Source organism: Polyodon spathula, chromosome 1 (genome assembly GCF_017654505.1).
Source record: "Polyodon spathula isolate WHYD16114869_AA chromosome 1, ASM1765450v1, whole genome shotgun sequence".
NCBI lineage: Eukaryota > Metazoa > Chordata > Actinopteri > Acipenseriformes > Polyodontidae > Polyodon > Polyodon spathula.
The window spans coordinates 42,800,474-42,816,370 of record NC_054534.1 but is presented as its reverse complement, the minus strand read 5'-3'; the positions used below and the strand labels follow the sequence as shown (position 1 = coordinate 42,816,370).

General features: G+C 37.2%; 1 protein-coding gene across 2 annotated transcripts in view; it reads left to right on the top strand.

Annotated features, from left to right (window-relative positions):
• LOC121318956 (proprotein convertase subtilisin/kexin type 5-like) overlaps positions 1–15,897 on the top strand; it is a 213,500-nt gene that overhangs the window by 38,051 nt on the left and 159,552 nt on the right. For both annotated transcript variants that reach the window (XM_041256193.1, XM_041256183.1), the window contains exons 4-5: positions 6,964–7,107; positions 8,468–8,544. In XM_041256193.1, coding sequence (XP_041112127.1) covers positions 6,964–7,107; positions 8,468–8,544 — 221 coding nt within the window. The remainder of the gene's footprint in view (positions 1–6,963; positions 7,108–8,467; positions 8,545–15,897) is intronic.

Here is a 15,897-nt window from a genome sequence, read left to right as displayed (position 1 = left end):
CGCTTCTTTGAAAATGGCTGCCTGTATGTTATTGATTATTGGAGATGGGGCAGCTGCGTTTATGTTTGTCTTTTCACAGCAGCCAGTTACTTTCCTATTTGTGTAGTTCGGCAGTCATGCCTTTCATTGGCAAATATAATACCTGCATCACTATACTTAAATTTAAGATGGAAGCCTTTTGGTTTAGAAAGAGTGTCTTAAATTCAAAGGAATACTGTAAATATCTTTGTCTGTGTCCAGGTGGCCGTTTTTATAACTTCCTGACGAATCTATGATTTTATGCATGGAAATGACTATAGGTACATTAAAATGTATATAGACTGCTAATTGTGTCAATGCAAGTTTGCCAGTGAACATCTGAACTGATTCCACCCAAGACCTGGATTGCCACCCGATAAGGATGATGTTTTTATTTATTACAGTTTGAAAGTTATGCTCAAAAGCAAAAGGCATGTGGGGATAGGTAGTAAATTAGTTTATGGTAACATACCAAAACACTGAAAAACACAAATTATCTGCGCTCTCAAAGAACACAAACAAATCATGAGATTAAATCCACAATCTAAGTGGAATAACAGACCTGAGGAGGATGCATTAGCTCTGGTTTGGTACATGCTAGGAACTGCAAATGAGCCAACCAGTAAACAGCATTGCTGACATCATTTCAAAACTATTTAATTACCAATGCTTTTTAAACAGTGTTTGATTTGGATTGACAAAAATGGATTATAAAGTTGCAACATGGAAATAAAAAGCGCAGTTTAATGAAACAGGTTGTTTTTCGAGTGAACAATAATTAACTAAACATATGCCATATGTGCAATAAAAGAGAAGGGAATTTAAACAAGATTTACAGTGCCATATTTACCCAATATTAATGCCTCTCTCTCTCTCTCTCTCTCTCTCTCTCTCTCTCTCTCTCTCGAATTGTAAACATAGCCTTAATAGTGATGTTTCTCTATCTGCTTATATATATATATATATATATATATATATATATATATATATATATATATAGATATATATATATGGTGTTTTAATCTTGGCATTTAATTCAGGTAATTTATTGAATTGAGTGCTATTTTGTTTTAGTTTTAATTTATTTAGCTGAATATGCCATAATTAAGACTATAGCTGGTACAGATTTAAAGTAATTGAATATATTGTTTATAAGAAAAATAAGTTTACTTGCGACTCAGGTGATAAGATAAACTTGGAAATCCTGCAAGTTGTAGTAATTTTTTATCTTCCTTCTGAGTCAGTGGTTTCCAAACTTTTTTTGCTACGCCCTCTTCAGAGATATTTTTTTTGCTGCCCCCACCTCTTCTAATAAACAGCAAAATAAAATTATAATATATATTTAAGACGGATACACCTTATTACAGTCACTATTCGTAACTGTAATAACACCAATACAAAAAAAGTAATCACTTAAATGCTGTGCTCTCGTTTTCTCATTGTTCATTTCACTTTTAAATGAGAAAGTAAGGATATGGAGGATTTAAAAGCCCATTTAATTGTTTCACAGCAAAACCTGGTAAATTAAATATTTTACTATTATTATTACAATATTGTTATTACAGTATACCTGTGACTGGTCTTTAAATAATGCTATTACGAATAGTAATTGTAATGTTTGTCCAGCTAATTTTTTTATTGTAACTTTATTAAAGATTTGTTTAATAAAATGTTTGATCGTTTTCTACATTCTGCATACAGCAGATCACGTAAATTAAACTAAAACACACACACACACACACACACACACACACACACACACACACACACACACACACACACACACACACATTTATAAACCAAACCCATATCTAAATCTAGATTTTGATTTGATTTGATATTATCACCCGCCAACGCTACCCTTTCAAGTGAAGGCGGTCTGGACGTTAGAGACGCTGAGCTACAATAGGTCTGAAACAACACCAGCTCTGCGGATGGGGGTTGCTCAGATTAAATGTGATCCCTGCCTGGATAGTTGACAGAGTCAGTCATGCTGGAGAATCACTGAGTCTGCCATTTACCATGGAGCATTTACAATCGGCAGGAATTCAGAAAAATGTATTTTCCAGTCAAGTCTTGATGCCCATCCTAATATCCCTGAAAAACACTGTTCTGAGCGATGGCAAAATGTTGGCTATACCTCCTTGAAACTTGTTTCCCACCGTCTTTTGAAGTACTCTCTGTCATCTTTCTAGATTTCTTTCTCACACTGCTTTTTGCAACAGCATGTGGGTAGATTAAATTAATCAATTATTTTTTAAGCGATCAAAACCCACAGGCATGATTAATTGATGAATCTTTAATCAATTAAAACAACTAATATGTATGTATTGTAACACGTAGCCTTACGGCTGAGGCTCACTTTTCACCCTTACACGCACAGAGTCAGACACAGAACTTCATTTTAAGTGCAGTTTTTAAACTCCACTTTGGAGCGATAACTAAAACTTTCTCCGTCAGGTTTCGCACAGAGGTCCGGCACTGCTGGCTGGAAAAACACTCTTTGTGACAAATATGAACAAATATATATATATATATATATATATATATATATATATATATATATATATATATATATATATATATAGTGGATGGTGCAGGGTTATAATTCTGAGAATAATTGCACAGTTGTTGGCATTCAAAACAAGCCACTTCTATTTGTAACTTTACGAATTAAACAAACCAAACAAAACCTAGCTTCCTTCAAAGATACTTACTATACATTTACTCGCCATTTCTCTTACCCAAATGCTCTTCATTGGTACTCACAACAACTCTCTTTTTCTCCGTAAATCATGCAACTCTCCTTCTACCGCCGTAAGCCACCAACCCCCACTGACGACCAAGGGACGCGTTTATACACAGTAATTAGCTTGAATGATCTGTTCACACTGTTAAGTACCCAACAAACTTTTGCTTAACAAAGTGAACCCATTGTAGGCTGATTGCCATTTGGCCCTGTAGATTTCTGGGAAATGTAGTTTTCCTGGGCAGCTCATTTAGCTGACAGGGAACATCTAGTAGTCAGCCTGGAGTACCTACCCCTAAAAACCCTTTATTCTGGGAACAATGTTTTTCTTAACCTCAGGCTTACATGTTGGTCTTCTACCACATTACCACAATATATATATATGTGTGTGTGTGTGTGTGTGTGTGTGTGATTTGGTTAAAACCTCATCAAAGGAGCAAAAGTAGATTGAACTATTGCCCTAACATCCTTACACCTCTGGGCAGTAGTCTCTCTGTCATGTGATTGGTTCACATCACTGTCAGTCTTGCCCCTTTTCAATGAAATGCCTTTCATCTCCACTCCTCACAACAAGAGAAATGGCTGAATGTGAAGAGACTGCTGAATAGTGATTCTGAGACTTAACAGAAAATTAATTACAAAACATACTACAAAAGAAAGAACACTAAAATGGGAATTTAAAACATCACTGTCACTGTTTTCTGAAATTCAAACAAATTCAGCTCTATGATGTAAACAGATATGTAGACGGCCGGGATGTAAACTGGATTATGCAGCAGTTATGCAATATTTATTTACATATGCTGTATCAGCTATATTTAAACAAAATATGTAAAGTCATATTTAATACCCAACCTTGCCTCACTTATTTTCTTGAGTGATTCATATATTAAATATGTACTGCAGCTCATAGTGGAAAATGAAATGCCCCTCAGGAAGACTATTGTAGCTTTGGGCATTATAGCCCTGTCAGTAACAATAATCTTCACTATAATATAACAATAATTTTCCAGCCCTCCTCTCCAGTCCATATTTACTATATACTGTATAACGGGAAATTTAGGTGGGAAATTTAGTTTGGCTTTATTGGCGGTTTTGATTGGATCGACAATAATTCTTCCACCAATCAGAATGTGGCATACAGCACAGGTTAAAGAAGCACTGGGCAAGGGAAAGAATGTGGCAGACGTGAAAGTGAATAGGAGCATAGCAGTGAGTGATGAAGCCAGTTTACTTAATAAAATTAAAAGCAGACCGAACATTTCCATCAATGGATTTAAGAAATCTGGAATTTATGATGTGATCAGAAACTCTGAGGCTGTGTAAACTGCTCCTGCTACTGTGGTACCTGTACGACTGTTCCTTTTTATATTAAAGCTGGAGTGTCATAATTTTTCATTTTTTTCAGAATTTACTTGTATAGTACTGTTGGTAGGTCAGTAAAAGTATCAGAGTAGTTTTTATGTGTAGGTTTTAACACTAAGTGTATAAAAAAACTCAGTTCACTCGAAGCTGCAGCTAATTTATGTGTGATTTCACATCAGGACAAGCTTGCAGACCTACCTGCTGCTTTACTGCATTTCCTCTCACCAAAACCCTTATCAGTCATACATGTAAACAGTCAGGGGAGACACCATGGTAAATAAATGTGTAGTGTACGGTTGCTCCAACACGCCAGTGCCATTGGTATATCTTCATGAGTTTCCAGCCACTGGAGATATACAAAGAACAAAAGGCTTCACTGCTGAGGTGTAATGATCGTCTCCTTGCATTCCTGTAGTCTTTCATCTCGACTCCCGAACTTGATCTTGTGCCTCCTGATCACTCCAGATTATTTAGATCGCCAATCTTAATTTAAACTTTACCTTTATTTATTATTATTATTTTTAAAGAGCTGCAGAGCGCCACTTGAAGTGCCCCACCACCTGCTTTTATAATTGTGCCTATTTAATGAGGACCATGTTTGCCCCACACATGTTCCTTATAACTTTTGTGTTTTTGAGCTCTCCTTTTCATGGCTTGGCTCTTTTTGTAACTTGGATTTCTTTTCACTTTGACTGTGTTTTTATAAAACATATCTTACTTGCCGTGGATCATAAGATCATGTTTAAGATGGTATGGCTGAATTACATTATTCGATGGTACGTTCTGGTTTAAGCTTAGTTTAACAATTCCTTCTTTGAAACATTATTGCTTTGTGTTGAATTTATTACATTTGTATTTTACTTTGAAGCCAGGCTACCTTACATTATTTACTGTGTATTCAAGAATTATTATATTGATTTGTGCAATAATTCGGCGTAAGTTGTGCGAGTCCTCCCAATCTCATGTTTTTATAAGGTGCAGGTATGCAGATGCAATAATCAAGTGATGTCCTTCTAAATTCACTGTGAACATATGCGCTTGGCACAAGCTTTTCACTAAAAGCAGTAAGAAGATTTGAGGCGTGAATATACTGCCAAGAAATTAAAATTTAAAACCTGAAACTGACCATGAAGAGAGACCCAAGTGCAGAAAAGGTAAACAAACTTATTTTTGTTAATAGCGAAATAACTTTTACCAATGGTTTTACAGACCCTGGTTTGCACTAATCTTGGACTACCTAATGTTAAATTAGGTAAACTAATATTGGAATGAGGCCACTGAAGCTTGTAGTTTGTGATTTTTTTTTTACATTTTATAAATTGTTAGATCATATTTGCCTATGCCAGGCTAGACTGTATGTGTAGGGTAAAATAGCAATGATATTGAGCTAATTTAACAAATTAACAGCATATACAATATGTTGACTGCATAAACCTATATGCACATTAAATGTAGGTCTACTACTAACCATTTAGAAGTGTTCGTCGCCTCACTTCTGTCACCTACGATCTTACTGCATGTGTTTACATTGTGAATGTCCTGGTGTGACGTCACACATGCTCGCTCTTCCAGGTAGAGGAATCGAAGACTTGACAGTGGTCTAGCCACAAATATGCCTTTTTTTCACCTTTATAAGCAACAAATGTGATTTTCTGGCCATGTTTAGAAAGTATAGCTGCATTCAATAATTACTTTTTTGTGTCATGACAACCCACCTTTAAGCAGTTTTGTGTGGTTTTTGTTTTTTTGTTTTTTGTTTCTTTTTACAAGGGGTTAATTAAGTACTGTAACAGCCAAAATAGTTTATTCCAGACGTGTTAGAAAGTCTGTAACAAAAGCAAATTTGCTTTGGATTGTTATTGTCGATTTGTTGTAGATAATACTATTAAGATACCCACCGTGCAGGTATCGCAATGTCCCTAAACAATGTGTTTCAATAAATTAGTTCTGCCTACGTTGCTGCATCATCAGGCATGGTTGGTCGCCTGGACTCCTGTTCTGCTCCCCAGAGCTCTCACCTTTGCTGCTACACCCGCACAGTCGCCATCCTGTGCTTGATGGAGTTATTGTGAATTAACCCCTGGCCATTTGGTATAAAAGAACAAAAAACAAAGAAAGTTTTGGGAGTGTGTAGGAGAGTGCTGTGGAGTAGAGAGAGAAAGTGAAAGAGAGAAGGACAGAGAGCTGCAAATAGTGCTCTGTTTTTGCACCTGCATAGCAAATGCTTGGGTGCTGTGTTTATTTTTCTTGATTATTTGCTTTTTTTCCTCATTCTGAGATATTGTGAAATATTAGGTACAGCTTCCAGCTGCCCCTTTTAACAAGGTTTTTAGAAGTCTCTTTTTCGCACACCACACTAAGGTAGAGAAGATTAATCAATCAATTATCCTTAATATGCATGGTATACTAATGAAACCCAAGCTGAAATAAAAATGCAGTTTTTCATAATGTGCAGATCTGTCAGTGTATTGTCATAAAAAAATGATTTTGTGTCCAGGGACTACTTGAACAAAATTATAATTATGAAAATGCTTTTATAATGGTCTTGAATTTAAAAAACTGGTCCCAAAGTGTATGTTCATTCTGGATTTTGTCTTGATTTTTTTACCGTGCTCATACCTGCACCTTATACCCCTTTTCCACCACACAAACAAACTGGCCTGATATAGCACCACAGAAGCCTGTTTAACATTCCACAGCAGTGTCTGGGTCGGGCCAGAACTACTTGAATCAGTAAGATGGATCCTCTAGTACTTGAATTATGTCAGTGCATTGGTGTATAATACTGAGTGCAATACTTTAATGTATTTGTTTTTGTTTGCCTTTTTTAGCACTGCAATGATGACACCCACAACTGTCAGTCTGACATGAATATTGTAGGAGCGTGGAAGAGAGGGTACACTGGTAAGAATGTTGTGGTCACCATTCTAGATGACGGGATTGAGCGGAACCACCCAGACCTAATTCAGAATTATGTAAGTTATTGTCTTTGGTCAACCACACTGGCTCAGGATTCAAAACTAAAAGTTCTGGATATATTTGTATTTACATAGAGTGGTAAATGTTATGGCACATCACCAAAACCATTCTCTGTAATTAGAAATACTGTAAAACTTCAAATAATCACTGGCCTACAATACTCACCAGTCTCCAGAAGGCACCGGGGCTACTGGCAAATATTCTAAATAAAAGCCAGGGCGTTTATTTAAAGTTTTATGGTACTGCTTTTCTGTTTCAGATTGCTTTTTTTATTTTTCAGTTAAGATGAGATAATTATGCAAAAAAAAAAAAACTTTAGCAAAATGTAAATACCTAGTCAGTCTGCCATATTGTATTTTTCTTATATAATACAATATTTGCCTCAGTTTAACAGTAAACTATCTCAAACTTAATTTGCAAATATACTTCTGCATTTTTTAATAAATTGAGGCAGTGATGCTGAATGTTAATTTTTACGTGGAAGTGTAATGGACCATTCAAAAGTTAACTTCCCACAACATTTCACTGTTTTTTTGAGGTGTAATTGAAATTTGAAGGCTCTTTTCAGAAATGTATTCTGGATTTATATTTTCTTATTTGACCATTTGAATGCTGGAATGAATTTTAGCTGTATTGAAAAAAAAAACTTTATTTGTTTAAAATCACTGTATAAGGGACATGTAATATGAAACGTGTTTTTTTTTGAGTAAAAGGAAAATGTGAAACAAATATAATTACAGAAAGTGTGATTTTGTAGCATAATTTTTTACCTTAAAGATTTTAACTGTCAGTGTTACTATGTGCTGAGATCTGTCTTGTGCACTCTGAATTCAGCCATCATAACTGCTTGCCAGAATGTGATGTTCAGTGATTTCTACTGTAGTAGAGTAATTTATCAACAACCTTTCACCGCTAGATCATGTGTTTAAGGGTATTTCTTTAGCCCACACCATTTAACTGTATTGTGTTAAGGGGTACATAAGAACCTTTTTATTTTATTGTGTTACATGTTCCCATGTGTTGCTACAGCTTTTTACATAAGGTGTGTGTATTGTTTTAATTTAATTATTTTATTTTTTTTTACATTTTGACCACTTTTAAATACTTTTAAACTGCATTCCCTGCCTCAAGATGGCTTCACATTTACCGGCATGGACCTCATCCTCCTGCTCACTGGTAAATCCATCTCAGTTACATATGTAAGCAGGAGAACGATGGGTTAGGGTTAGGGTTATGTAGTGTTAGGGTAAGTTCTGAGAGGTCCATGGGAACATGTGACACAATAAAATATACATTGAGGTTCTGCTGTCAAATTTTTAGAACAAAGATGTGAATTTCTTAATTTATTTATTGCAGGACTCGCAGGCCAGCTTTGATGTCAATGGTAATGATTATGATCCAATGCCTCGATATGACGCCAGCAATGAAAACAAGTAAGACAAGACACTATTTTTGTACTTTCGTTCCAAAATATAAAAAAAACTTTAAATATGTTATTGTCTGGAGTTCCCCAAGACAGATACTATATACTATTTACTATATATTATATTTGCCTGCATAGGAGGCTGTGTGGTCCAGCGTTTAAAGAAACGGGCTTGTAACCAGGAGCTCCCCGGTTCAAATCCTAGCTCAGCCACTGACTCACTGTGTGACCCTGAGCAAGTCACTTAACCTCCTTGTGCTCTGTCTTTCGGATGAGACGTTGTTGTAGTGACTGTACAGCTGATGCATAGTTCACACACCCTAGTCTCATATTTTTTAAAGCGCTTTGTGATGGTGGTCCACTATGAAAGGTGCTATATAAAATTAAAGATTATTATTATTACATCTAATTTATTTTTAGTGAAACTTGGTATGGTCTTAGACACACTTTCTTGAGGTTGTCAGAGTTTAGGACTTACTAAAAACTATATCCAGAAGTCAATCAGTAAAGTTTTTATTAACCCTTCAGTGCATTTCTTATGAGATAGCAGGTCATGGATACATTCTTTTCCATGGAATTAACTCTTGTGATGTTATTTATGTCCATAGTGGTTGGTGTGTAAGTTTCTTACATACCTTGTGAATATGCCCTCTTTTAATATAAGAAGGATATTGGACTCAGGGTTGATTACTTATATTTATACCACAAGAATTAGTATATCTAGCGTGGGTATATATTTTGTTATCTCACTTGAGTGGGATAATATGAGTGGATAACATGCTTACTCGGACTAGTTTTGAATGTGTCTTTGTTTACCTTCCAATCCAGTGGAGTGCTGCTAAAATTCAGGACGGAGCTGCATGTCGGTTGTTCAAACAATTTGGCGTAATACGTGTGTTTATAACAACTTTAAAATGTCTCAAATAATTTCAAATTTCTATTGTTATTTTGATTTGGACTAGTTAGCCTGTAGCCCCTTCATTAAAACCGGTGAAGGTAGGAAACAACAGAGAGGATGTAAATTGACAGACTGAGCTCAAGGATCTATCTTGGAAGATGGTTCTAAAGATTGTTGCAAAGAGGCCAGAAACAGGGTGCGAAGTTAATCTGCGTTGAAGCATAGTCTGTTGACAATGAATGTAAAGATCAGTCAGGTAAAATAATCCCTGAATTACTTGATTTAATATAAAAAATGTACACATGTTATTGCTATTTATTTTAAATATATACTTGTGGTATAAACAGAATACTGAATGATCATTCGTGGTCTCTGTTTTATATTCCCCTTCGGAGTAGGTCTTTAAATACTCGTCCCTGTCGGGTCTTGTGATTTACTGGGACATCCTCCTGTATTGAATAAAAAACGGAGACCACAAATGATCATTCAGTATCCTCTATTTATACTACTCTATTGCATTTTGGTGGAGGTGTTTTATTTATTATTAATGCAGAGGGCTTTTTTTTTGGAATTTTAACCACACGTTTTCTGATGTGTATCAGACTTTTCATGGATATTTAGGATATCAGTATTACAGGATGTAAGTCATGGTGAATCACTAACATAGAGAACTGTGGAGGGCTCCAGACAGTTTGATCCTGAAACTTTTGTCAACAATACTTTTTTCTTCGCTTTCAGAATAAATTCTTTACCAGTCGTATGTACATGTTACTGTTGTATTCCTCTTTATAAATGAAAAAAATGAAAAACCCCACAGAGATTCATGCAAACCATTGTCACGCCCTGGTTTTGACTATATAAATACTATGGTATGCAGGAGAGGAGCCAGAAATTTATACTGGCTGTCTACCACTTGGCAGCACAGTGCATGATGCAGGCCTGCACTGGAATGCTTGCTGTGATCCCCTGAAGACAACAGTCAGCTGTGAATGAAGTTGTTATTGTTATGCGAGGCATCTTACCTAGACATTTGTGGCCGGCGGCATGATAAATCTTAACTCTTTTGTACCAACTTTACCTGTGAACACCGCTCCTTAAACATAAATTCAGAAAATAAAGTGCATAGAGATAATAAAATAATAATTACCTTAACTTTCCAGTATGAAAGATGCCAACATTGTTAAACGTGTATTTGAAGCAATTTATTTGTCAACATTGAAAGTAGTTTTAGGGAGTTTGAGTTCTTTGTAAGGCTGTTTTTTTTTTTTTGTTTTTTTTTTTTTTTTGTTTTTTTACACTATGACTCTTCTTGAGCATATTTTGTTTTTAAATATATATTTCTCCAGAAAAATAGAAAAACACAATTTTATTAATTTAAAAAGCTTAATCTCCAAGAAGCCTCCAGCATCCCCGGTACCAGTCACTGCTTCTCCTGTAGTTGAGATTTTTATTCTTAACTACATTATTTTATGCAACCTCTTTAATGATGTGAATTCGAATAACGAATATCTGAAAGGAACCAGTGATATGTTTTCTATATTAGCTTCAAAAATACCACTAAAAAAAATGTAATTAAACTTTACTGTAGTTGTGTGTGTTCCAAATAGAAAAATGTTGACACCTGCAAAATGATGTCAATGTGTATTAAGTAAGGATTGAGAGTGGAACGGTTGGTCTTTTGGTGGGACCCGGCACTGTGCCTGACAGGAGCCGGTAAAATTGTTCAAGAGCAACACTGTTACTCTGTTTTGACTGAACAAATTCTATAGGTATTTCTGCGGGTAATTGATATGCAGATCTGCAGTGGAGGTTTCAATCCTGTACTTTTTCTGTGATGGGGACAATAAGATTGCACTGTAGAAAACTGCTCATCATTACAACCTCATGCTCTGGTGTTTTTGTTAAACTATTAACATCTGAAAAAGGAACAAAAAACATACAGAGCTGATATTTTCAACATGGGTTTACAAGGCTGGAAATGTAATTAACCACGCAACACTGTTAGGTTCTGCCCTATTCTGTTATGACATATTAACAGCTGTATGTGGTCCTCAGTGTTCTTTTATTTCACTCTTAACAGTGGTAGACAGACCTCCATCAGTTGTCTTAATAACAGAGCCTGCTCGGTAACCTTTGTTACATATACATCCATATGTGAATTGCAATAAAGAAGGAATATATTCCTTGGAGTCATACCATTAGGAGAGAAGGTTGATAATAAAATGCTGTAATTGATCCATGGAAAGTAAAGATATTCCTAAAGGTCTTGCATTTACATGTATTATCTTTTTTTGCTGTGCCTGACCAAAAGTAACACCTTGGTCATTTAATAAGAACTTAATTGATTTACTTTTAGCTGTATAAAAACAAACAAACAAAAAAAAAACATTTTAATAAAAAATACAGTAACATTTTTAATAAAATAAAAATTTGTTTTAAAAGAAAAATACAATTTTATAAGGTTATTTTTAATCAAGGGTTTTGTGTATTGAGCAACGCAGGAAACTAAGTGTACTGTAGAAAATCAGTGGTGTTAAATGTGCTGTTTTATTTTGCTACAGAATTAGTTTGGTCTTGTTTTCAACATGTTTTGCAAACTGCAGCAGAACTCAATGGCAGTGCTTGAACACAGCGGGACTCGAGCACAGGAATATTGCGCATCCATGTCCAGCTTTGAAAAACTGCATCTGCACAGGCATGGGATCATGCAGGGATACAGAATTCTGCGTAACACTGGGAATGTCTTGCATTGAGGCGGTCAAAGCGGAGAACCAGAAAATAATTAACTGAAAAGAAATATGTGTTTGTCACCTTTATCCCTCTGTGGTTTATTTTGAAGGTACTCCGGTACCCAAACGTTGGCTAAATATAAATGTGTTTCTTTTAAAGGGATTGCAAGTGTGCGGTTTATTTCATTTTATTTGTAGTGCTCCGTGGAACACAGGAATTTGTTTATCCTGGAAAAATAAATAAATACAGTACCTGAAAGCAGATACACACATTTATCATGTTTCCCACACAGCACTACTTGTGGTCTGCTCTATTTATATTGTGATTTAGACAGACACAGTCTGGTTTCAATAAGTGGTAAACTAGCACGCTCTGAGAAATGTGTGATGTCTTGACACAACACTTAACCAATCAGAGAGTCGAAGGAACAGGTTTTCTGTGTTAAGCACTTTGAGAGGGTAAAACGTTAAAAATGATTGCTAAAAAAATAACCAGTTATTTTCAAAGCAAAAATAGTGACAGTGTCAAAATAAACCGGCGATCAGTGCAATCCACTGCCTCTTTGCATTGACTACTTTATTATTGTACTGTAAAGTGATATATAGTACATAATAGCTATACATATGCACCAAAATAAAAACAAAACAACAAAAAAAAAAAACTAAGCGTATTCCTTTTGTTGTGATAAAGTAACAATATGTACCCAGGTGCTTGTGAGAGATATTGGGTGTTCATATATCAATCAATACAGTGCCTTTCATAGTGGAACACCATCCCAAAGCGCTTTACAAGATGCAGTAACAACAAATAATGCTTAATACATGATATATAGAGAAAAAAATGCATAATACATTAAATAGAGGAAAGTGTGTAATACATGATAGTAGCATAATACATGAAATAGTACATTACATACAGCAGAAAGTGCATAATACATGACAGTAACATAATATGTGAAATATTAGCAGCACCACAGCAGCTAATAGCAGATATCATGGAAGGCATGGAAAGCAAGAGAGAACTTGGGTCTTGAGAGTTGATTTAAAGTGAGCGACGATGGGAGCATCACGCACCAAAGCTGGGAGAGAGTTCCAAAGAGTCAGAGCCACGAAGCTAAACGAGCGTTCTCCAAGTGTGGTGCACTTTTGCTTGGGGATAACAAGCAGGCCAGAGTCGGAGGACCTCAGCTTGCAGACAGGGACATAGCGGGTCAGCAAGTTGAGGAGGTAATCGGGACCTGTGTGATGAAGGGCATTATAGGTGAGCAGGAGAGTTTTCAAAATAATCCTCCACTTTACAGGTAGCCAATGCAGCTGGGAAGACTGGGGGTGATGTGATCACAATTTTACATCTGGTAAGGATCCTGGCAGTGGCATTCTGGACTAGCTGCAGTCGGTTTATGGTGCGTGCCGGGAGACCACCATATAGAGAGTTGCAGTAGTCGAGTCTAGAGGAGACAAATGCATGACAAAGTATCTCCGCTTCTCGAAGAGAAAGGTAGGGACAGACTTTGGAGATGTTTCGAAGATGGTAGAAGGAAGATTTGACCACGGAGGAGATGTGGACATCAAAGTAGAGGTTGCTGTCAAGAAGTGCATGCATCTGCATAGACTGCATGCATCCGGATAGGTAAGATGTCATCCAGGAGAGACAGGTTCCAGAGATTACAGAATACTTCTGAAGGCGGTCAAGAAGAATGTCATGATCTGTGGTGTCAAGTAGCTGTTAGGTCAAGGACGACAAGCACAGAGTGAGCTTCAGCATCAGCATTGAGCAGAAGGTCATTCACAATCCGGAGCTGAGCAGTTTTAGTACTGTGGTGCGGCCGGAAACCAGACTGTAGAGATTCAGGTGGATTGTTGTACATGAGATGTTTCATCAGCTGCTGTTTTGAGAGTTTTTGAGAGAAAAGGGACAGATGGGATGGAAATTAGATAAGTCAGCCGGGTCAAGGGTTTGATTTTTGAGTACCGGCATAATTCGGGCAAGCTTGAGGGCATCAGGAACTGAGCCAGAGTCCAAGGACAGGTTGAGAGTGTGCATAATGGAGGGAGCAAAATTAGAAGCAGAGAGACGGACAAGGTTAGATGGCCAGGGGTCCAGGAGGCATGTCGTAATAGTTGAAACATCAGCAATGGAGAGAGGTGAGAAGGAGGAGAGGGCAGGAGGGACAACTGGAGGAGTGCCAAGGTGGTCAAGTATTAAACTGACTGTGTGGTGGGCGAGTGTAGAATAGATGTTGTCGATTTTGTTCTGAAAGAAAGAGGAGAAATCATGTTAGGTAGGAGAGGAGAATGGACGTGTATTTCACCCTGGCCATGGCAAGCGCACGTCTGTAGCTTGCGAGATGGTCGTCCAGATCTCACTGTGAACAGTTTGTCCAAATGACCTCCACTTGCGCTCAAGTTTTTCGGCAGGCAGATTTAAGCAGTCAGACTTCGAGGGTGTACCATGGGCAGTTTCAGTCTTTCTGGACGGTTCTGGCTGTAAGCGGGGCAACAGTGTTAATGATATGAGTAAGAGTGGTGTTGTAGAGGGTCACCGCAGCATTAAAGTGGATGGGAGAGTACCAGTTAGAGGGGATGCAGAGGCACATTCTGAGAGTTTCAGAGGGTTCAGCAGATTCTTGGGACAGGAGACAACAGTATCAGTAGCGGAGGAAGGGGCAGGGAGATTTTAATATTAGAAGTGATTAGGAAATGATCAGAGAGAGAGAGACATCTGAGACGGAGAGATTGGAGACATCAATGCCCCTGGTGATGAGCAGATCTAGGGTGTGTCCTCGGGTGTGAATGGGGACGTTGACAGATTGTGAAAGTCCAAGATAGTCCAGAAGCATGTTGAAGTCTGTCACTAGGGGGGAGGAAGGCAAGTCAACATGAATGTTGAAGTCACCTAGGAGTAGGATTTTGTCAGTTGAAGTGCAGACGAAGGAGAGGAATTGTGAAAACTCTGCAATGAAAGCAAAGTTGCTCTTAGGAGGACGGTAGATAATGGCAAGGGTGAGGGACATGGGAGAGGAGAGCTTGATGGTGAGATGTTCAAATGAAGAAAAGGCAGACAAAGAAAGAACTGAGGAAGGGAGCACAGAATTTACAATAACAGCAATGCCCCACCTCGGCCAGTGAGGCATTAACAAAATGCCCTGAAAAGTTATCATAAAGAAAGCAATTTAAATGAAGCAGTAAGCTCAACAATTAAGCTGAAAAGGAAGTGAAAAGGTTACCTTTTTTTGGGCACTCCATTAACCTTACGTTCTCTTTCCCCAGTCAAATCGCAGAGTGCCTCAATAAGCACGGTAACTTACCATAATAAAAAACAGTAATGAAAAAGAAAATGTAGAACATACAAAAGAGCAACCAGATACAGTCAATGAAAAACAACACATTATTCAAATTCTATATAAGGTAAGGCACGTTTATTTTTTCTGTTAAAAGTGCTCCCGGCTGTATAGAATTCTGAGGGAGAACCCTGGGGGTATATCCAACACAAGGATAAGTTCCATTAATTCAGGCCACTGTGTATCCGTTTATGTTACGTGCATGTTACTATTTCTTTCCTGGGTTAAGCCTAGACCGTTTTGCTGTTCTAATATTACCAGCAGCAGGAAAGACCCACTCGCCAGGCACACTTGTTGCTGGCACGTTCAGGTAGAGCCTAATTTTTAAATCAAGAAAACATGAATACAATAGGCCTACTTCTTAATTGGTTTGTCCAACCCGAATATAGAGGCCA